A 22,819-nucleotide genomic window follows, 5' to 3' on the forward strand; every position below is an offset into this window, starting at 1 on the left:
TGACCTTCCCCCTTCCAGAATCCTAGATGTATTTTAATGTACACAGCCACATGAACTTCCAGCTAACAAGAAGTGTAGAGCGATTTCTGAGAGATTTAGAGTGATCCCATTGAGAGTGGCTGCCCAACTAAGAATCTCTGCCCATTGCTGGAGAACGTTCCTGCTCCAGGAGACAGCTTAGATGAATGCTGCTTGTTCTGATCTAATGACCCAATGACCTAATGATCCTGCTTCTGCAAATGTTATCCAATTTTGAAACCCTAGAAATACAATAATATAAACCAATGCACACCCTGCAACTGTCCTGGAAAAAACGGGACATCCCGTTTCCCCCCACAACAGCTTGGTGGCCGTTTTGGGTGCTATGCTCTCACGAGATACTAGGATGTGATCTCACCCCGAAAAAAGCACTTTTTCAGGACTGTGATCTTGAGCAGTGCCCCAAAACATATATTTTGAGGGTGCTGTCCCCCCAAAGTGTTTTTTTGAAGCAGTGATCTTACTTGGTGCCCCCAAATGTGCTTTTTGGAGCACCAAGCCTGAAAAAGCACTTTTGAGGAGCCACAATCTCACGCAGGTCACGTGACTTGTGCAGGAGTGTGGCCCCAGAAGATGGTGTTCCAGTTTTCCCACACACCATGTTGGAGGGTATACAAATGAGTTGTGGTGCCTTTTTGTGTTCAGGTGAGGAGCTTGCGGGTACTTCTAGACCCTGCCCTTCTTTTTGAGGAGTATGTGGGGGCAGTAGTCAAAGGTAACCCAGCAGAATAGAAACCAACAATGCTGACATGGTTCTCAAGAAATGGACAGTGAAAAGCCTTTTCTTTGGGAACTGTGTACTGATCATTAGGAACAAAAGTGACGTGAGAGAACAGAAGAGTACAAGCATTTTGTTTTCTCATCAATATATATGCAGTCACATTTATTTCAGCACTCATTTTAGAAAGACCTAAAACCCACATAATACCACTCTGTACCCCTTGAGAATTTCTTATGTTTTTCAGCCCCCAAGATAACCTTTTTTCCTAATTGATATGCTAATCACATTAATGTTTGAGCTTTCCAAAATTCTAATTAACAGCTTGCTTTGTCTCCAGCTAATTCACTAAATACTTGTTTCTTAACAAGATTACAGGAGGCGGTGGATTTCCATTTTAGAACAAAACTGCTATCCTATATAAATCTAACCAAGTTTAACTGTTTTACACTGAAGTTCTATGCACACTTATCTAGAAGTTCCATTGCACCCAATGGGCCTTATGTAGGAGCAGACAGGTATAGGATTGCACTGCCAACTTCTCCTGAACAAACTATTGTTTTGTTTTTCATTCCTTTATTTAATTCATTTTATATGAAGAACTCAAGTATTACTGCAGCTTCCTGGGTGTTCTGAGAGCTCCAAGTCCCCTCATGAAACTAAATTCTTAGGATCTATGGAGGGGTGAAGAAGCAATCCATGAGTTACGTAGACACTCTAACTTCTGAAGGCAGGAGTGGGGAGAGATGTCAGTGTATAAACAGGTTCCATATGAAAAATTCACAAATCAATTACCTAAGTGTATTTAGATTGCTTTAATAAGAGGACCTGCAACACAATGTTGCAGTGGAGCAGCCCACTCTGTTCCAGTCAGCCATGCCCTCCCTCACAATGCTCCATTGCATTCTTTCTCCCTCCCATCCACTCCTGTTGAGGAGCCAAAAGTTAGCAAGTGAGGACAAACACACACACACCCCACAAAAGCCCCCATGGGCTGTTTGAGAGGTTTCTTCACCCTTTTAGGCTTTTCTCTTGCCAGATTTTTTGTACTTCTGCAAAAATTTGTGGTTCTCCTGAGCTAGCTGATACCACCATCCTGTGTATAGGTGCCGCTTTGACTTTATAAGCAGTGGCATTCATGTGTGGGCATCAGATTTAGAAGTATTTCTGCCTGGCATTCTTATTCAAGTGTTGATGCTTTGATATACCCTGTATCTCTTCAGTACATAAGGTTGTTGTTGTTTAGTCGTTTAGTCGTGTCCGACTCTTCGTGACCCCATGGACCAGAGCACGCCAGTACATATGGTAGTATTCAACAAAATAATTGTGCTAGCAATTAGTGCTACTAAAATAGGATTTCCCCTACCTCTGTGCATGCCACATTCGGTCCCACAATCTGCTCTGGTGGTTGGGGGAACCCTTAGAACAGATTTAGAAGGTGTATGGGGGAGGAAGAATGTTCCACTGAGAAAAGAATATCCCTTGTGCTGAGAGAGCTGATGACTTTGTGCTACATTGAATACAACCCATAACCTCCAAAATTGATTTTCCATGACACCCCAAACCCATCAGTTTAGATTGGTTTTATGAGAATATTGTGCAAGAAACAAAAGAAAGGAATGGAAATAAAGTTCATACAGAATGTGGCACAAACATGACAAGGGAAGGCCAACAGCCAGAAAGAAAATGGAAGAAAGATAAGTAAATGACCCTGAGAGAAACCGAGGTGGGAGATGGTTTGCGTGTTATGAAAGCAAATTATCTTCTTGACATACAGTTCTACATTTCCTACAAAGATTAGATAACTATAGACATGAACTAATGTTCTGTTATCAGCTTCACATGACAGATTTTTATACCTTATATATGAAAGTCAGATATGGCTAACTATTGGGGTTAAAACTATTATCTGACCCTGTTCTTTGTAATAGACAGTGGAGGAGGCTGGCAAAAAGGAAGTTTCTTGGTGGTTGTTTTTCTTGCACAGCTTTTAAAAACAAAGTTTGGAGATTCCTTTGGCAATGTGAAGTGGTATAGAAATGATTTAAAGAAACAATTGAACAAATAAATAATACAGTTCGAAGAGGATCAGATGCAGTGTTAACTCTCCTTCCATATCCACCCAGTTGCCCTATCCTATCATAGACTGGTTGAGCACATGGGACTTTGGGGATAGATGTGTCTGCTTTTGCAATGTCCTTGAAGAGTCAGGAGCCCAGGGACCATACTTGTACACTGTGGGATGCAACACACCAATACATCACCCTATATGCTGACACAACTGCTCTGAAGAATGGGCTTTCTCAGCCTTTAAACTCCTCTAATGGCTCTTAGTGGATTGTTCTGTGCACTGCGCTCTGTTTTTCCCCCTTCTGAAAGGACATTAAGGGTAGTCAGTATCTGCTGTATTAGAATACATGAGGATAACTTAACAAACCACCATTTTATTATAGCTGTTTATTTGTATTCAGCTTTATCCATATTATACATTAAGTATTCACATATTGATTAAATGAGAGGAAAAATCAGCTAAAGAAGTTTCAGCGAATCTAGTCCTTAAAAATGGAGAAACAAAGATGTTATAATTTACATTTCTCTAATAAGTCAACTGCTTTTTTCTTTACTATAGTCAAGTGATTGTTTTCATTGTTCTTTTCATTTAATCTTTCCTATTCAGTTATGTAAATAAAATATGTACAGACATTCACAGTTAAAATTTAAGATAATTTGCAACCAATACATTAGTATAAACAGTATATACAGTAACAAAAGATAAATGGTATTCAACATAAACTGGAAAAGCAACTAACACAGGCAATCATGTTACTCTACACCAAAAATATATTTTCACCCACTGATAAGTTCCTGGATACTGATAGCTTTCTTGTAATCAGCAATAGCTTCTTTCATTAAACCCATCTTGCCACGAATATCAGCTCTGAGTTTAAACATCAGGGAATCATACGGCTGAATTGACAGTGCTGTAAGAAGTTAGCATGGTTATTAGTGATTTCTCAGAGTAAATAAGAATGATATGCTAATATTCATCTGAAAGTGCTTGCATAATTTGGATATAGTTTATTGTGCAATCATCTTCATATCTACTCAGAAACATGTCCAGACAAGATAGTCTAAATATTAATTTATTCTATTTTGATATTCAGTCTGTCTCATAGGTTCAAAATGCAGAGAATTTCTTTTGCTGCCGCCTCAATCGAAAGGCAGGAATGTACCTTGGGGTCCCTTCCAGGATCAGAGCTGGAAAAAAGCACTAGGGGGAGCTAAACCTACCTGGGTTCAGTGTGACATCACAAGAGGAAGGAGGAGATGCTAAAAAGCAGTTTGCCCACCTCCAAACACAATTCAAGCCTCATACTGTTGACCAACTATGCAATCCAGACACATCTAGATTGAAAGTTTACACTCCCTACTTCATGCAGCATTTTTAGGGCTGCATAGTTCTGACCATTGGGATCAGAGAGATCATTTAACAGACCATTTTGAAGTTTTGCAATGCCTTTTTAAAAGAAGAGGAAGGTACATAAACTACAGTGGCGCTCTCTCTCTCTCTCTCTCTCTCTCTCTCTCTCTCTCTCTCTGTGTGTGTGTGTGTGTATTTTTACCTTTTGAAATGGCTTCCTCAGCTTGCTCATATTCCTGCAATGTACTGTAGAGATTTGCCTTGTTAAAATATATTGCTGCCGAGAAAGGAGAGAGGCAAATTGCCTGCTCAAAATCTGCTTTTGCTTCTTCAAATTTCTTTAACAGTGTATTTGTAATAGCTCGATTTAGGAATGCAGATTCATTTGTTGGATCAAGCATCAGTGCCTTGGAATAATAGTTATTTGCCTGAAAAAATAAATAAAATGTATATGCATTTTGAAATTGCTTATTACTTTTGTTTTATAAAATCACTAACAACAACATGAGAAATGAATGAAGAATTTTGTTTTAGGGAAGCCTGGTTGTATTCCAGTCTAGATGTTTTCTCCTGTAATTGCCCAATTTGCTCATTCATTCAGACAAACATTATTCCAAACAATTGTATTTTGTTGTTTTCTCCCCCATCCCATTTTTTTCAGTTGTTGATTTACTGCAAAACTTTATTGTTGTTGTTTATTAAATTTCTATACTGCCCTTCAGCCAAAGATCACAGGTCGGTTTACAATATAAAACACAAAAATGTGTAACATACTAACAAACAGAAACCATGCCCCAGAAACCATACCCCCTACACTTCAAACTTCCACTACAGCTGCAGAATAGTAGTATCAGGTGTGAACTGACTGCAGTACTATTGCTTCACCTGGGGCAAAGGAATAGTCTGTTTGATCCGAGCCAGGACTACTGCCAATAACAGAACTGTATTTTATACAGCGGTACCTCGGGTTACATACGCTTCAGGTTACAGACTGCTTACCCAGAAATATTACCTCGGGTTAAGAACTTTGCTTCATGATGAGAACAGAAATTGTGCAGTGGCGGCAGAAGGCCTCATTAGCTAAAGTGGTGCTTCAGGTTAAGAACAGTTTTAGGTTAAGAACAGACCTCCAGAACGAATTAAGTTCTTAACCCAAGGTACCACTGTATTGCTTTTGATATGTTCTTAAAATTATTTCACATGTGGTCATTTTGTAAAAGGTTTTTGCAGTATATCACTTCAAAACTGCTTAAATGTGAAGCAATTAATAAATTCAAAAAGCAAACAAATAATCCATTGGCAGTACTTTTGATGACAAAAAATAATTATTATTCCTTTTCAGCAGTGAACTTTTCTGGACTTCCAGAAAAACACATAAAGGACTATCAGTTTCACCTGCTGCATCTATATCAATGCTGACGTGCACAAATTGCCTTTTTGGAGAAGGAAAGTCAACAGTAACAAGGGTGGTAAGCAGTAGACCGTATGAATGCTGGAAAGGGCTGCCTTTCCTTCTAAAGACTGCCTTCCCCTTTGCATGGGGATTATATAATACATAAACATTACTGAACAAGGTTGGTCCTACAATAATGCTTGCAAAAATGCATTGCTATCTACAATGCATTCTGATATATTTGGTTATTAAGTTATTCAGTGGATCAAAAATTTGCTCAAATTCTCATGATTTTTCGGAAATTTAAAATGCAGAACAGTAAAGAACATTTCATAAGACTTTCTGATAACTAGCATTCTATTTGTCCCACGCTTTATTACAAAGTTATACATTAGAGTACCATTATCAGATGTCATTTCTAACTTGAAAGACGCTAATTATAGCTACAGAAGTAGAGTATATTAATTTAATATCTGGGAATGGCCTTTTTTGTCACAAAAACAGCTAGTTCGGGAATGCAAAATTTTAAGTACTGTGTAATAAAAAGGTAAAGGTACTCCTGACTGTAAGGTCCAGTCGCAAACGACTCTGGAGTTGCAGCGCTCATCTCGCTTTATTGGCCGAGGGAGCCGGCATACAGCTTCCGGGTCATGTGGCCAGCATGACAAAGCCGCTTCTGGCAAACCAGAGCATCGCACAGAAACGCCATTTACCTTCCCGCCGCAGCGGTACCTATTTATCTACTTGCACTTTGACGTGCTTTCGAACTGCTAGGTGTGCAGGAGCTGGGACCGAACAACGGGAGCTCACCCTGTCGCAGGGATTTGAACTGCCGACCTTCCGATCAGCAAGCCCTAGGCTCTGTGGTTTAGACCACAGGGCCACCTGCATCCCTAAGTACTGTGTACATAAATCCCAGTGCGTGGTATGAACACATCCAAGCAGATACACGATCCTGCAGCCTTGCATTTGCTAGTTCCTCCTACGCTTGCTGTTGCTATTGGTGTTGTTGACAGATCAGTAGACAGAGCACTGCTGTAGGGCAAGCAACTGCCCAGTACCCCACAGTACTGCAATATGGGGGAAGTGCATTAGAGTCTAGCAAAGTTCTCCCTTCTGCCTCCACCCCAAAACTTGTACAGAGTGACCTTTCCAGTCAGCCTGGAAAATCAGGATGTGAGTCACCCGCCCTTGAGCTTTAAGACAAAAATGCTTTTTAAGGATTGTGCTAAAAAATCATCTACTAACTGAAATCATGCAAGCAAACTATTCCAAAGAAAAGAGTTCAGGAAAATTAGCGTGCACAGAATCAAATACAGACCTGTGAAAACTGCCTGTTGTTAAAGTAGATATTTGCTGCATTGAAATATGCCAAAGCATAGCTGGGGTCAATGGAGATAGCTTGCTGATAATCTTTCATGGCACAGTTTAAATATCCCATAAACTGGTTAATGACACCTCGATTAGTAAGCAGCTCTGCACTTGTAGTTACCTGAAATATAGTCAACATAAATAAAATTGTAGGAATAGAACTCATAAAGGACATGGTTGTTAGAAATAGACAGTAATATCTTGATCTTGACAGTTACCTTCAAATTATGATATAAAAGCGGAGATGTTAATATACAGCAGCAGAGCAGATATATTGTCAGGGAAGATAAAAAAATTCCTTCCAGTAGCACCTTAAAGACCAACTAAGTTAGTTCTTGGTATGAGCTTTCGTGTTGGTCTTTAAGGTGCTACTGGAAGGAATTTTTTTATTTTGACTATGGCAGACCAACACAGCTACCTATCTACTGTCAGGGAAGAGTTAGAGTTAGAAGATTCCAGTTTCCCAGAGGGAGAAAGCATTCCCCAAGGGGGGGAGGAGAGCAGTGAATTGAAGAGAAGAGAGCAACAGGGAGGGACCGGCTGTTCCCAGGAAAGGCAAGGGTTAAGTTCTAGCTCAGATTCGGAGGAGGGGAGATACAAGCCAGCTCTAGCCAGGAGGTTAGAAAAAAGAGCAGGAAAGCGAAGGGAAGGGCGCCTTCGCCATTTTGAGAGTGGCTGGTCATGGAGAAGCAGAGCTCAGAAGGTATCTGAAAAATGTTTAGGGGTACTCTCATTTTCCTACTCATATTGAAATACTGCCCCTCAATGAGGCCAAACCTAGATTCACAAAATGTTTAGGGGTATGCATACCCCTGCGTCCCCCCAGAAAAAAGCACTGTCCACAATTATCTATATTCTTAATAATCATATATCACCCACAGCCGTGATCCGTCCATCCACCTGAGAAGTATCTTAGGCACAAGATAGATGTTTCTCCCCCAAGGAATGGATCCCTTCTAAGGGAATGTTTCCCTCTTCCTAAAGGTGGACACTCTCCTTCACCAAGACCCTCGATCTCCCTGGCAACTATGATATCTCTGAAGCCCTCCTCCTCCACTCTCTCTGCCCCTCTTGCCTTTTACAGCATGAAATGGAAATGGGCACTATGAAATGCTGTGGCAGCTGCAGTTAAGAAAGCTAACTTAAGAGAGAGAAGTCAACTCTCTCTCACATGAGCAGTAAAAAGAATGTTGCAGAATTGCCCTGAGAACCTGGGGAAATCGGGACACGCAATCCATCACATACATGTCTTGTATGCCAGCCTGTGAAAGGCTGAGTGCATATGAGCAACTGTCAAAGATGAGCAAATTATAAGCAAATTGGAGATACTGTGGAAAGACAGAGTTTACATGAAGGGTATAAATTACAAGCAAGGAAGGACACTGCAAATGATCAGTAAAAGATCAAATATTTACCTTGAGTGCAGCATTTGTATCTTGAAAGGCAGCAAAGGTATCGCCCATCTGAAGAGAGACTACAGCTCGCCCATCATAAGCAATGTGACACTTGGGATCAATATAAAGAACTGCTGAAAACTGGGCCCAAGCTTTCTGAAACTTTCCAAGAGCCTACAATAATTTAACATAACCAGTAACAAAATCAGACACAGTAAAAAAAACCTCTCACCTCTTTAAAAATGTGTCTACGTCAAACTGGTCCCCTCAAGATATTTTGGACTACATCTTCCATCATCCTGAACCAGTAGATAATCAGTTACAGATGGGTAGCCGTGTTGGTCTGCCATAGTCAAAATAAAAAAATTCCTTCCTGTAGCACCTTAAAGACCAACTAAGTTAGTTCTTGGTATAAGCTTTCGTGTGCATGCACACTTCTTCAGATACACAGTGTATCTGAAGAAGTGTGCATGCACACGAAAGCTTATACCAAGAACTAACTTAGTTGGTCTTTAAGGTGCTACAGGAAGGAATTTTTTTATTTTGACAGTAGATAATCAGTAAAAGAAGTCCAGAAAATGAACCTTGAATTGTCGTCTTATAATCAGATTTTAATGAAGTAAAATACATGTTACAATTCTAAATAGTTTGATTTTATCCAGTAAAACCAAACCTGTCTTCTCAGGCTCATTATCCATTATATATTGTAGAAAGTGAAAACCTGCAAATGTCATGGGCACAGAAATCCAAATGTCTCAGCACCAGTCTGGAGCTCTGTCAGCCTTTGCTGGCCATCACCTGCAGTGTGATGTAAACATCACCTGCTGAGTGATGCCAACCGGCATCACTCTGTTGGTGCCAACTTCCTTCTGGATAGCGTACTCCAATCTCCCTTTGTGTTGGTCTTGCAACAACCATGTGGGCAAATTCACTCCTGGCAAGATTTCTTCTGCTAGCAGCCAGTGTGGAGCACTGAAAAAAGATGTCCCAACAGAGGAGCTGAGCTACCTTGGTACCCGTTGGATCCCAAACCAGCCCCACATTACGCTGATGCACAAAAAACCCACTGCTCTGTATTCCCCTACCTACTGGTTGGGGGCCAGTTTTAGAACTGTTCACCAACTGTGCAATCCTTTGCATGTTACAAGAAAGCATGTGAAGCTGTTTACAGAAGCTTGTGAAGACTGAAAACACTACTTGCCACGTAGGTATTTGTTGGAGGTATATCGACAAAACTGCCCAAAGGCTGTAAAGCTAGTTCCTAATTTAAATGAGTATTATTTCAAAACAATGTGTAAAGAGCTGCTTTATGACAAACCACAATAGCAATACAGTGAGCTATATGAAATGCAAAGAAAGGGTAATTTGTAATTTCCTTTTTCATATCTCAGTTAATGCAGAACTATTCCAATCCGTTGACTGCTGTGTTGTGCAAGAGTTTCCCAGCAAAGTTTCATTTTAGGACTAACATGTCAACATTTCCACTAGCTTGTATCCATAATTGTTCTTCCATTTGTGGAAAGGTTTCTTCCATTCACAGGAGGATCTTTGATCCAGCAGAGACCCCAACTGGTGGAAAGCGGGGATGGAGGTATTTTCTCCAATCCTGCCTTCCCACTGCAGCACCCACTTACACCTTTCTGGAGGGCTATGTAGCTCAGAGCATATTTCCAAGGAGCATAGGGGGTGGCAGGAAGAATTAGTGAAAACTGCTCCCCCCCGCCTTCTGTCAGCAGGAGTACCCCATGAGCCAAGTGCTATGCACAGAATCTCTAGATCCAAGGCTATATGTAGAAGCTCCTCCTCACTTACTGAAATAGTCATGTTTTAATTGCAGTGCCGCTATCTCAGTAGGACCGATCTTCTATAGTAATGTCTCATACCTCTATGACTCTGCCAGTCTCTTTCTCCTTAACCACTTTGCCAGTGCTGTGACAAAGGGTTCTAGTCTGGACTTTAACATGATTTATTACTAGGGATCATAGTTGTAAATTTCCTGCCTAAAGCCCATATAATCTCTGTCTCTCATTTCCGTGTAAGAAACCAATTTTTCTACTTCCTGATATGACAGGTTATTTATTAGGCAAAAGGGTTTAAGGCATACACACATTTTAAATGGACACATGTCCTGACCTCACACAAAAGGCGACCCATATACAGGGTGGTACACCTCGTGACATTGCCAGCAGGATAAAGCTGAGAAGTATGGGAAGTAACAGGTTGCACTATGGGAACTATGGAAAACAGCTCCTACTCTGCTTCTTTTCCCTATGAATTTCATAGGAAAATAGTACTGCTTTCTAGTATTGATCTCCAACAGTTAAGAGTGCTGTGTACGATAGGCACAGGTCTTACATAAATCAGAGGGCATCAATTCTTCTTACTGGTTAAAAATAGATTTAATCTAGGTAAGAGAAATGGAAATAACTGACCTACAACCATACTTATATGTGCTGGTTATTTTATCCTTAAGAAAAGTGTTTAAATCTTTAATGTTCATTATGTATTTTAAGTGAACGCTCTAAATTGTCAGAGGAAGTTTAAGATTGCTGAGTGTAGTCGAATATTATAAAGACACAGTTACCAATACATTACCTGCAAACTATATCCTGCACAAAGTCTGGCCTTTATGCACAAGGGATTCAGATGTATTGCTCTTGCGAAATCTTTCTGGGCTTGTCTGGTACCTTTCTCATGACCATATTCCAGATATGCATTTCCTCGTCCAATATAGCCATCCAGAGAAAAGGGATCTAATTTAATAACCTTTGAAAATGACTGCACAGCTTCTTCGTATTTCTGAAGTCTGAAAATCAATACACATTTGAAATTAAGTGTTTTATTAGCAACATTTGATATTATATACTTTACAATGGACCATAAAGAAGGCTGATCGCCGAAGAATTGATGCTTTTGAATTATGGAGGAGACTCTTGAGAGTCCCATGGACTGCAAGAAGATCAAACCTCTCCATTCTTAAGGAAATCAGCCCTGAGTGCTCACTGGAAGGACAGATCGTGAAACTGAGGCTCCAATACTTTGGCCACCTTATGAGAAGAGAAGACTCCCTGGAAAAGACCCTGATGTTGGGAAAGATGGAGGGCACAAGGAGAAGGGGACAACAGATGATGAGATAGTTGGATAGTGTCTTTGAAGCTACCAGCATGAATTTGACCAAACTGCGGGAGGCAGTGGAGGACAGGGGTGCCTGGCGTGCTCTGGTCCATGGGGTCACAAAGAGTCGGACACGACTAAATGACTAAACAACAACAACTTTACAATGAGTGAACAAGCAATGGTGCAGAAACCAGGACCATAAATATAATTTGTAGCCAAAACATCCCTCTCATTTTTGTATAATGCATTCTCACGTGGCTTATTTTGGCATGGTTTATAGTATTTATTTCACCATCTATATTCCTTTTTCAAGCATGAGTCACATATTGTGCTGATCATGTGAACTTGTTCAGAAACAGACCAAAGCAGCATTTTTCTTATTGTAAATATCCTGTTCTGGATACAGGGGCAGATTAGAACTTTGCCTTTAAAATCTGATCTATGTGCTGTTCAGGCTGTTACCGCCCACCACCATCTGACTGATCTCCTTCGTCTTCTATGGGAAGCTTCTCTGAGACTTGGTGGGGGAAGCTGAGCATGAAGAACTAAGTTTCCTTATATACTATACAGTCCAACCTGAAATGGAAGGTGCTCCCTGATTGCTGTTCCTTTTAATTAACTAAACTTTCTGTAGAGGTGGGGAGCCCTCTGAGGAAACAAGCTCCAAATCACTGTCTCCCATTTGCAGCCTATCCAGAGTGGAAGAGGGGTTGAAGAATAGCTGCTCTTTTCACACGCTTTCTGTGCCCTTCCTGAACTGCAGAGCAGACTACAGCATCCCCACTCTGGTTGGACCAGCCCTGGAGAAAAGGCAATGGTGGGAGAACAGCCTCCAGGAATTTTTGCACTGCTGCCACTGCCCAGCTAGCATGCTAAAAGGATTCCACACTGATCTGGCCCTAGGTGAAAAGCTTATGGGAAAGAGCAGAGCCTACAGGGCCTAAGAACTAAAAGCACACAAGAAATCCATTCAACCTCTTGCTTGGGAAACCACCCATTGCAACTGAAATGTTCCTCAACTTCTGCTTTGCCAACTCTATTGTAAACCATGACTTCAAAACATTTATTCTAAATCCCTACTGTTCAGTATTATTACCTATGACAGCAGTGTCCAATATTTTGAAATAGTTTACCGTCTTTTGGCTTACTCAGTGCTACTTCTGCAAAGTCCTAAAAACAGAGAAAGAAAATATGTGTGATGCACCCAGCACTGACATCACAGGCATCATCCATTAAGTGCCTATAATGCTAGCACATTGCTCATATCCACAGCTGTGAGTGGAAACCAGCACTTTCTGAGAAAAAAGGAAGTTTTTAATTTTTATTTTAAGTATGTATATCCCATCATTAATCCAGAGATCTCAGTGCAGGGAACAGTAAGTCTGCAATAAATAACAATCAACAGCAATTAAAACATGGCACATGGACCAGATATAAAGCAACTAACTCAGCATAGAATCAGTCACAGTCCCCAAACATCTTTGTAAATAGCCAGGTTTCAGACTGTTATTAGAATAACATCAGTCCAGACATGCATTCCCATCAAGAACAAGTCATCCACCCAGTCCCCTGATATTGGAAACATCTAACCAGAGCATTTTCAGTCCAGATTCATTTCCCAGTTACTAGACCTCATCTAGCCAACCACAGCAGCCAGACACCAGATGTACAAGAGAGCCAGTGTGGTGTAGTGGTTAAGAGCAGTAGTCACGTAATCTGGGGAACCGGGTTCGCGTCTCCGCTCCTCCACATGCAGCTGCTGGGTGACCTTGGGCCAGTCACACTTCTTTGAAGTCTCTCAGCCCCACTCACCTCACAGAGTGTTTGTTGTGGGGGAGGAAGGGAAAGGAGATTGTTAGCTGCTTTGAGACTCCTGAAGGGGAGTGAAAGGCGGGATATCAAATCCAAACTCTTCTTCATCCAAATCCAAACTGCACGTCTTCAGCTAACTCAGATAACATGAAGAAACACAGCTGGGTGTCATCTGCATATTGATAGCATCCAAATCACCTCAGCCAGCAGCTCCATATAGATGTAGCATTGGGGACAAAATAGAATCCTATGCGACCCCTCAAACCAATTTACATGGGGCTGAGTAGAAGCCACACACTTCCCACCCTCTGGAATCGGCCCTTTGGTTAGGACTGGAACCATCACACCACGGTGCCTAATACCCTCAGTACATAAAGTCATTCCAATAAAATGCAGATCTAGGAGAATCAACAGAGCTGCACTCTCTCACTACAGAAAGAAGTCGTCCGTCAGGGAGACCAAAGCCAAACTGGGGCCTAAAGACAGAATGAAGTGAATCTAGATAAACAGCCGTCACCAAGAATATCTGAAGCTGACTGGTCACCACCCTCTTGAGTGCCTAAGCAACTAGGCTATATTCAGAATAGACCTACTGAAAGTAACAGGACATGACTAAGTTAGGTCTGTACCTCTAGTGCATTAGCATGTTGGTTCAAATCTACATAGAGTAAGGCACGGTTGATCAACACTTTCAGAACAATGTCCTTGCTGGGCTCAAGAAGAAGAACAATCCCATAATCTTTCAAAGCCTGTAAAAATACACACAGTAACTGGTAAATAGTGCAAAATATGGAATCTCATTATCCTGTATAAAAACATTCTAATCTTCCCATCTGATTAATTACCTGTTTGCTTTTCAAAGAAATAAAGCAGGGTGGAGAAGCCTGTGGCCCTTCAGATGGTACAGAGTGAGCTGCAACTCCAACCCACCCTGACTATTAGCCATGCGGACTGTGGCTGATGGGAGCCAACAAATTCTGAAGGGTCAGAGGTTCCCCATTCCTGGAATAAAGGCTTGAGAAATGTGGCTTATATTATATAACTTTACTAGGGTGTCTAACAAAGAATTAAATGTACAATTTTCCAAGTTTCAGCAAAGTTCAGAGAAAATAATTAATTTTCAGTATTTTGTTTTATCCTTAGTTTCATGAACTATAGTGACTATAAAGTTTGCTGTTATGAAATACAAGGGAGAAATAGATTAAGAATAAATTTGGCATAGCTAAAAGCAATTCATTCTTCCCAACCTGACGATTTGGGGAAAGAAAAGGACCTTAACCATGGCACTGTAGCTGACAGGAGTGCCTTGAGCGACCCTTGGAAGTCAGTTTATCATCAAAACTACAAGATGATATCATGGACCTTGGAATTTCCCAATTGCACCATCTGCTTAATCACAAGACTATTGATTTTGTACTACCTCTGGTCATCTTAGTAAATCTGTCTTTAACTGCAGTAGTTACATGTGTCTGATTAAGTTTTATTGGTTAAGTAATTTTTATTGGTTTTCACAGAATGTCTGATAAAGTTAAGAAAAAATACAGCAAATTAAGAAAAATATAGCATTTAAGTAAGTTTTTTAAAATGCAGGTTTTTTTCTTTCACTGAATTTGCACATTCAGCAAATCTTTTATGAACCAACCATCAAAGTATTCCTCATATGGGGTACAAAGGTAGGGAAACAGTTAAGACCAGTGGGTTTTGTGGGGGGAATTGCCTATGCAAATTAGCGTATTTAGCGTAATTTGTGCATAGGAAATTTTTCAGTGTGCATATTTAGGAAACAAGGCCAAAAATTTTGAAACCTCTAAGCTTGCCTAATATTGTATTTGCAACTGGCATCCATTCATTTAACTAATAAACTTATGAAACAGAAAGGTTTCCATGGAAAAGCAAAACATTGGAAAATTTACATTTTGGAAAAATTTACATCCGACATCACTGGCTAGAATATTCATACACTAATAGGCTTGGGATGTAAATACTGAAAATGCAAGTAAAAGCAACTGGCACTTTTTGCTGTCAAATATTGGCATCATGACAACAACAAAGCTAAAATGAACACAGAAAGGCAGAACAACCACTTGTCATTTGCCATATTAAATGTGCTTTTGCAATCATCTATTCGCATCACTGTGGGTTTTTAAGGTGTGCAAGGGTCTGTCAATGTGATGATAAATTCATAAAATCATAGAATAGCCTTCCCCCAACTTGGTGCCCTTCATCTATTAAGTAACTCCCATAATCTCTGAGCGTTGACCATGCTATCTGAGGCTGATGCCATGTTAGGGAAAGCTACCACAAGGATCCAAATGCAGAGGCCGTTACCAACAAAGTAACACAGTGTGAAGCTCCCCTTCACACTGTGAAGAGCTCAATGCAAATGCTACAATGTACACAGAACTCTAGACTGATGTTAGTAAACACAGTAAGTGAACAAATGTCATAAACTGGGAAAAGGCATGATAATTAAAAATAAAAGCAGGACATTCAGATTCAGAAATAGAGGTAAAGCAATTGAAAAGTATTATGTGACTGCCCTTTAAAAAAGAAACATACATTTTTGCTGTCCTTCAAGCAGTGGTAAGAAAGTGCTCTATTGTAATATGCCAAAATGCAACCATTGTCTAGGTCTATAGCTTTACTTAAATCTTCAACGGCATGTTTGTAAGTCTGTAGGAAAAAAATGACATGGCATTAGTCATATTACCTAAACTCATCAAATAATCTGTATAAATGAATATCGCTACACATTCCTCTATATGTAATCCTGTGTTGGCAGGTTTTCTATTGATATCTGTTGAAGTTTATAAAATTATGAAGGTGAAAACAGCGGAGAGAATTTTTCTCTTTCATAATACAAGTGGTCATTCAGTGAAGTTACCTGGCAGGAGATTAAGGACAACATTTCTTCACACAAGGTATAATTAATTTATGGACTTCACCACCATAAGACATAGTGATGGCCAGCAGGTTATAGGGCTTTAAGAATAGTTAGATAGAAAAATAGATATAGGAGGCAGAACAGATCTAACCAAGCCTATTAATCAAGCTTGATATTCAAAGGCAGAATACATATATGTTACCTGATGCTGGAAACAGAGAATGACCATCACCTATTGCCTGCTTGTAGTGGCATGTGTCTCAAAAAAATCAAAGCAGATTTTTGTCTGATCCAGCAATGCAATTCTTTTGGGAAAAGCACCCTGAGATTTTCAGGGATTGGACAGATGAAAGGAGCAGAAGTTTATAAGCTTCACAGGGCTCTTTTCTTTTAAAGTATTACCTCACCTATATTAGCTCATACTGTCTCCCTAAAACAGTTACCAATGTAACTGTTATAGTTATAGTTATAGTTATTTTTAAAACAAACAAACCAACAAACACTTATGTCCACTTTCATGACACGAAAGTGTGCTATTTCTTACAAGTGGCAATTATTATTAAACTATGGGAGGAATTCAACATTGTACTCATGTGATTGTTATGTCAGAGCAAGCATTTTGGCTTGGCAAAGGAACAATCCCCCTCTCCTCCTGCCCCCCGTGCACTGTTTTGGGGATTCCACCCCCCAAAAAATGAACCAATTTCAGGGGAACAAGCAGCAGGGGTGGGGACTTGTTGTGCAAGGGGAAACTGGGCTTCTATTGACATTGAATCCCACCCTATATTTCAAGAATATGTTCATTTAAGGCTGATTACTACATTGGTGTGTTAATCATAAGTTTTCGATTCTTCTTTAAAATGAGCAGCAGTGTACTCAAAACATCTGTCTTTACCTGCAAAAGGCAGCATACTTCATCACAAAAAACATAAGGCAACATTTTTACCCTGTTATAAAACTTCAGTGCTCCTCTAGAAAGATAGGCTCTCACGCTAGTAGGCTGAATTCTGAGGGCTTCATTGCAATTCATTATTCCCTTGGAGAATCTTCCTTTGCATCCATAGTAAGCAGCACGGCTTAAATATGCCTTTACAAAAGCATTACAGGGGGAAAAACAAATACATTTTAGAAGGAAACAAACACCAACAGGCCCAGTACCAGACATTATGCTGCCTGAGATGGCTAGTAATTCTGCTGCTGCTCAGTCTTCTTTATGGTGCTAGTAAAGCAAACATCCTCCTCTTTCACCCTGCCATCTCCTCATTCCTGCTCCTCCTGTTACCTCACTTTATTTGTTTCTTTGTTTTCTTTTCCTAGAAGTTTTTCCACTCACCTAGCTCTGAGAAAGACCCAAGGGGGGATCTTCAGAGTGAAGTCCTCTGGGTGAGGTGGCCTGGGTTACAAATAACTTTTAAGATTTCTAAATTTAAAACAGCATTTCGGGTTCCAGTGACAAACTACAGCAGCAGTTTAGGCAACCTTCTGGTTACCTTGTCCAGAAGGCCTCACTCTGCAGAAGGACCCCCTTTTGCATGAGTACCTGGCAAGAGATGTTAAACAGGAATGTAACAGAGGCCTCTAGAAAACTCCTTGCATGCTAATGAATGCTTCTTACTATATAGACACAGAATGCCTACACAGAGGTGTATGTGTTTGGATAGGCAGTGGCGTAGCGTGGGTTGTCAGCACCCGGGGCAAGGCAAGTAATTTGCGCCCCCTAACCCGTGGATTTGCGCCCCCTAACCTGTGGATTTGCGCCCCCTAACCCTAACCCCCAGATGTTGCGCCCGGTGTGGCCGGCCCCCCCTGCACCCCCACACTATGCCACTGTGGATAGGTAGGGGTGTGGCTAAATGAGCAGGCCTGAAAATTCAGCCCACACCATTGGCCCTGGTATACCACGAAGTAAATTTAATGAAGACGAACTAGAATCAACTTTTCCAGGGATTTGCAATCTACTATTTTTATTGCTCAGGGACGCGGGTGGCGCTGTGGGTTAAACCACAGAGCCTAGGACTTGCCGATCAGAAGGTCGGCGGTTCAAATCCCCATGACGGGGTGAGCTCCCGTTGCTCAGTCCCTGCTCCTGCCAACCTAGCAGTTCAAAAGCACGTCAAAGTGCAAGTAGATAAATAGGTACCGCTCCGGAGGGAAGGTAAACGGTGTTTCCGTGCGCTGCTCTGGTTCGCCAGAAGCGGCTTAGTCATGCTGGCCACATGACCCAGAAACTGTACGCCAGCTCCCTTGGCCAATAAAGCGAGATGAGCGCCGCAATCCCACAGTTGGCCACGACTGGACCTAATGGTCAGGGGTCCCTTTACCTTATTTTTATTGCTAAATGTAGAACATTGAGATAAGATAAGCTCTATTTCAGTATCTCCAAAAATCAAATTTTCAGCATTACCTGAAAATGGTCTGGTTGAACAGCAAGTGTTTTGTTAAAATCTAATATGCACTTAGGTTGATGGAGCTGCATTCTGCAAAGCCCTCGCTGATAGTATGCATCTGCATAACGTGGATATAGCTTGACAGCAGAAGTAAAAGCGTCACAGGCCTAAAAATACAATAAAGTTAGTATTACTAAATACTGCCCTTTGTCTAGACTATATTGTCAAGAATATAAAACGTTTACCGCTTTAGGACTTTGTACTGCATGAAATTAGGCAAATGATACCAGTTATGGAGGGATAAATTCCAATGTTTAAATAGGCCTCACATTCTGAAAATAGGTTTTAACACTCTTCAAGAGGCCCAGACAGTATCTGTTGTTATATGAGGTAGTAAATAGGACCATTTTTTAGATATTACCAAATTGGCCACATATTAACAAAACAGAAGTTTAATGTCTTATTAAGACTTCTAATTGTTATTATCTATCCCAGACAAGACCATTTACTGCCTAATTTTTTCATATTGACCCAGTTTGACTATGCTGTAACTGTGATGCTTAGATTAGTTTTTAGTTGCTGGTTTGCTAATGGTGCTATACATATTGTTATTGTTTTACTGATGATTTGTTAATTTATATAATATGACTTATGTCATACCTGGGATGTATTATTATGTTATTGTTATTTATTGTCTTTGAGCCTCTTTCAGATACGTTTTAATGGAAAGAGGAATAGAAAATCTAATTAATCAAATCTATCCAATTTGGCCATTTTGTTTACTGCACTTAAATGAACAAGAATATTATCAGCTGTTTGGACATATAATTTTAATTCCAATTTAAGGAAATCACTCAACAAACCTTCTTGTTATGGTATGAGGTGAGTGGCCACAAAGAGGGTGGGCGGCTTACTCTTGACAAGCCCTCTTGATCAAAATATATGCTCTATATTTTTTAGAGAAGTTAGTTACATTGATCAAAGTGAACCATGTCCTGCTGTACCCAGCGCAGGTTTTCACAAGGAGCATAGTAGAAGTGATCAGTATTTTGTTTTGAACTCTCTTATTCATATAAAACATTTAAAGTTAATTTTCTATAGTATATCAAGGGGGCAGGGGGACATAACATATTGAGGAAACACAGACACTTAACTAAATTCTTCAGCACTCATCCCAACAATTTTGCTATGAAAATGCAATGCCAATGAAAAAGAAGGAGGTGATGGTTCAAATACCAGAATTTACTCTCATAGAGACAGTAAGGTTTTGCCCTCCCATTCTGGCTCCTGTTCAGCCACTGCCACCTTCAGCTCAGACATCTCCTGTGGGTTGTTAATGCCCTCTTCAGTCCCCAATAAGGCTCTCTGCTCTGCAGGATGGATAGGAAATGGGAGAACCTCCATCCCCAGTTCCTATTATTCACACACCCCTTCTGCTTCTGCCTCGTCCTCATCAGTCTGAACTTGCCAATCCATGTCTGATCCCAATGGAACCATGGGGTTCAAGACAGAAAATCACTGCAGGGTATTATTAATCATGGCAAGTCACAGAGGGGAATTAATTAAAATAATCAATTATGACAATCACAAAGGGGAATGAATCGTAGACAATTATTGAAGGAATTTGAAGGAATTTAAGAACCAACTGAACGCAGAATCAATTAATATCAATCACACAAACTAGCAAAAGGAATAAAAAAATGTAGACAACCACAGAATTAATTAAGCTTGTGACACTGGAACAGCCAAGGGAAGATTCCACTTGCCACAAAGATTAGACACACAAAACTAGCTACAGAGACAGAAAAATACAGAGAAATAATTGAGAGAATGAATAAAAGGATCCTGAGCACACAGAGCAGAAAACAGAGAAAAGTACAAACCTGAACAACAAAGAAATGCAGAAAGAATTGCTAAGCTATTGCCAGAAACAAAAGACAGGAACTTCACTGGGGTTTCTTCTGGGAACAGGCTGCTTAGAAGTTCCTGAGACACAACTGCATTCTTGTCTTCAAGCATTAGAAGTTCAAGAGTGCCAGCATGGGAGAAGAACAGTGGCAAATTGATAATCCTGTAATCCTAAACATTTGTTGCTTTACCAGATGATGTACTATTGTTATTAATTTATTTATTATAAAAATGAATCCCCTACCTATACATATACTAAGCTGATAATAGCTAAAAACATTATTGCAATAGAAGTATAATTGCAACCCATCAATAGCTTGGCTGGTTGATTAAATATATTCCAGGAATTCAACATGGCGCTAAGGAAAATTATCTTCCCTCTCCTACCCTCACACATTGTTCTGGGAGATCGGCTGACCCTCCAAAACAGATCTGAGGGAGGTGCACAGGGGAGAGGAGAGGAAGGAAAGCCCTGTTGTGCCAAAGGGAGTCCTTGCATTGGCTTCTCCTCACAGAACGGGGTAGCTAAATCTTGCCCTTAGTCTCTGTGCCTAGGGTGACACTATCCTAAGAGGTGTGACTGAAGTGCTACTGCCCAATTGGAATAGCCCTGAGGTACCAGCAGGAGTCTGACCAAACTGCGGGAGGCGGTGAAAGACAGGAGTGCCTGGCGTGCTCTGGTCCATGGAGTCACAAAGCATCGGACACGACTAAACAACTAAACAACAACAATCCCCTTCCCTTCAAATTACTTTGTCTGACATGCCTAAGCAAAATTTAACACAGTTTTGGACTTTCAACAAACCACTGAAGAGTATCCCAACGCTCAAGTCTTTAACTCATTTCAACTCCACAATCAAAACTTTTGTGTACAATGTTTAAAACCAAAATGCCATAACACTTAAGAAATATGTACCTCTAATAAGGAGACTTGCTCCATATAGCACTGGCCCATAAAAAAATATATTTCTGCAGCTTCAAATGTACTAGGTGTAGATCTTGTAGCGGCAGTATCCATCAGCCGCTTCAATGCTTGTTTAAAACTGGCTACAGCATCCTGTAATAAAAAGTAAGTGTAAAATATAGTTAACTGATGTTTGCAATCCCAGTCCTGAGAGTGATCGTGCTGCTCAGTTTGCTCAATGGTGAATCAGTCACCCTTTTGAATAACAAAGTGGCCTCCATCTTTTTTTCACCGCAGATATATTTACTTTGTTTTTTTAAAAAAACAAAGTAAATACCCAACCCTATAGATTCTACACATATGTTTACAATTCTATGCACACTTACTTGGGAGTAAGTTCTATTGAAATCATTAGTTACTTCTGAGTAGACATGCATAGGTTTGCTACATTCTTACATATTGTACGTACTGCGGCAAAGAAGACCATGTAATACAGCTCTTTTTTTGGCACCAGGGAAAGAGGATCTAAGGTTATCCCAGTAATGAAAGCTGGACAGAAATACAAACTTAATGAGTTGAATACATAGCCAGAAAGACTGATTTAGTTGCAGCCAATTGACATGTGTCATGGACTAGGCTGTCCAGTTAAAAGAAACAATCCATTTTTACTTCTGCACAGCAAGTAATGATCTAAAACTTGGCCTGCTTTCATCTGGCACCTTGAATCCAAAGAGTAATTGCCATTATTTTTCCACATATTTATCAAGTAGGCCCTGGTAAATGTAATCTTCCCAAGTACTGGTGACACCTGAAGTAGCACATGGGAAGATTCCATTTTTGAGGGTTTACTTTGGCTTCACAGAACACCAGATATCAGAGAAGCATGGCTTGCTGCCATGGCCAGAGTTAGAGAGGCATCATTAACCTCCAAATAGGGTGGAAGGGACGCAGGTGGTGCTGTGGGTTAAACCACAGAGCCTAGGGCTTGCCGATCAGAAGGTCAGCGGTTCGAATCCCCATGATGGAGTGAGCTCCCATTCCTTGGTCCCTGCTCCTGCCAACCTAGCAGTTCGAAAGCACATCAAAGTGCAAGTAGATAAATAGGTACTGCTCCGGTGGGAAGGTAAACAGCGTTTCCGTGCGCTGCTCTGGTTTGCCAGAAGCGGCTTAGTCATGCTGGCCACATGACCCGGAAGCTGTCTGCGGACAAACACTGGCTCCCTCGGCCAGTAAAGCGAGATGAGCGCCGCAATCCCAGAGTCATCCGTGACTGGACCTAGCGGTCAGGGGTCCCTTTACCTTTAGGGTGGAAGAGGGTATGGGGAAGGCTAGGGGAGATGAGGATAAAAAGGAGAAATTTTCTCTAGTTCAGATTAAAGTCCAAGACAGATAAAAATATAGGGATCATACACAGAGGCCAGTGAGATTAAATGAGCTCTTGACAAATTAACTATTGAGTGGCAAAGACAGC

At 40.7% G+C, this 22,819-nt stretch overlaps 1 protein-coding gene across 2 annotated transcripts in view; it reads right to left on the reverse strand.

Moving 5' to 3' along the window:
- Nucleotides 1–3,197: 3,197 nt before the first annotated feature.
- The window catches only part of TTC6 (tetratricopeptide repeat domain 6), a 78,821-nt gene continuing 59,199 nt past the window's right edge, over nt 3,198–22,819 (reverse strand). Inside the window, exons 25-35 of one of the 2 annotated variants that reach the window (XM_081207610.1) lie at nt 21,361–21,501; nt 18,554–18,703; nt 17,096–17,236; nt 15,825–15,938; nt 13,895–14,014; nt 12,550–12,623; nt 10,932–11,142; nt 8,358–8,510; nt 6,893–7,063; nt 4,381–4,606; nt 3,198–3,738 (exon numbers count right to left, since the gene is read on the reverse strand). In XM_081207610.1, the coding sequence (XP_081063736.1) occupies nt 3,605–3,738; nt 4,381–4,606; nt 6,893–7,063; nt 8,358–8,510; nt 10,932–11,142; nt 12,550–12,623; nt 13,895–14,014; nt 15,825–15,938; nt 17,096–17,236; nt 18,554–18,703; nt 21,361–21,501 (1,635 nt within the window). In that variant the 3' untranslated portion in view covers nt 3,198–3,604. Of the gene's footprint in view, nt 3,739–4,380; nt 4,607–6,892; nt 7,064–8,357; nt 8,511–10,931; nt 11,143–12,549; nt 12,624–13,894; nt 14,015–15,824; nt 15,939–17,095; nt 17,237–18,553; nt 18,704–21,360; nt 21,502–22,819 lie in introns of those variants that run through there. The other variant, XR_014011492.1, reaches the window with a different exon arrangement.

The sequence above is a fragment of the Podarcis bocagei genome (genome assembly GCF_964188305.1).
Source record: "Podarcis bocagei genome assembly, chromosome: 1".
Classification (NCBI taxonomy): domain Eukaryota; kingdom Metazoa; phylum Chordata; class Lepidosauria; order Squamata; family Lacertidae; genus Podarcis; species Podarcis bocagei.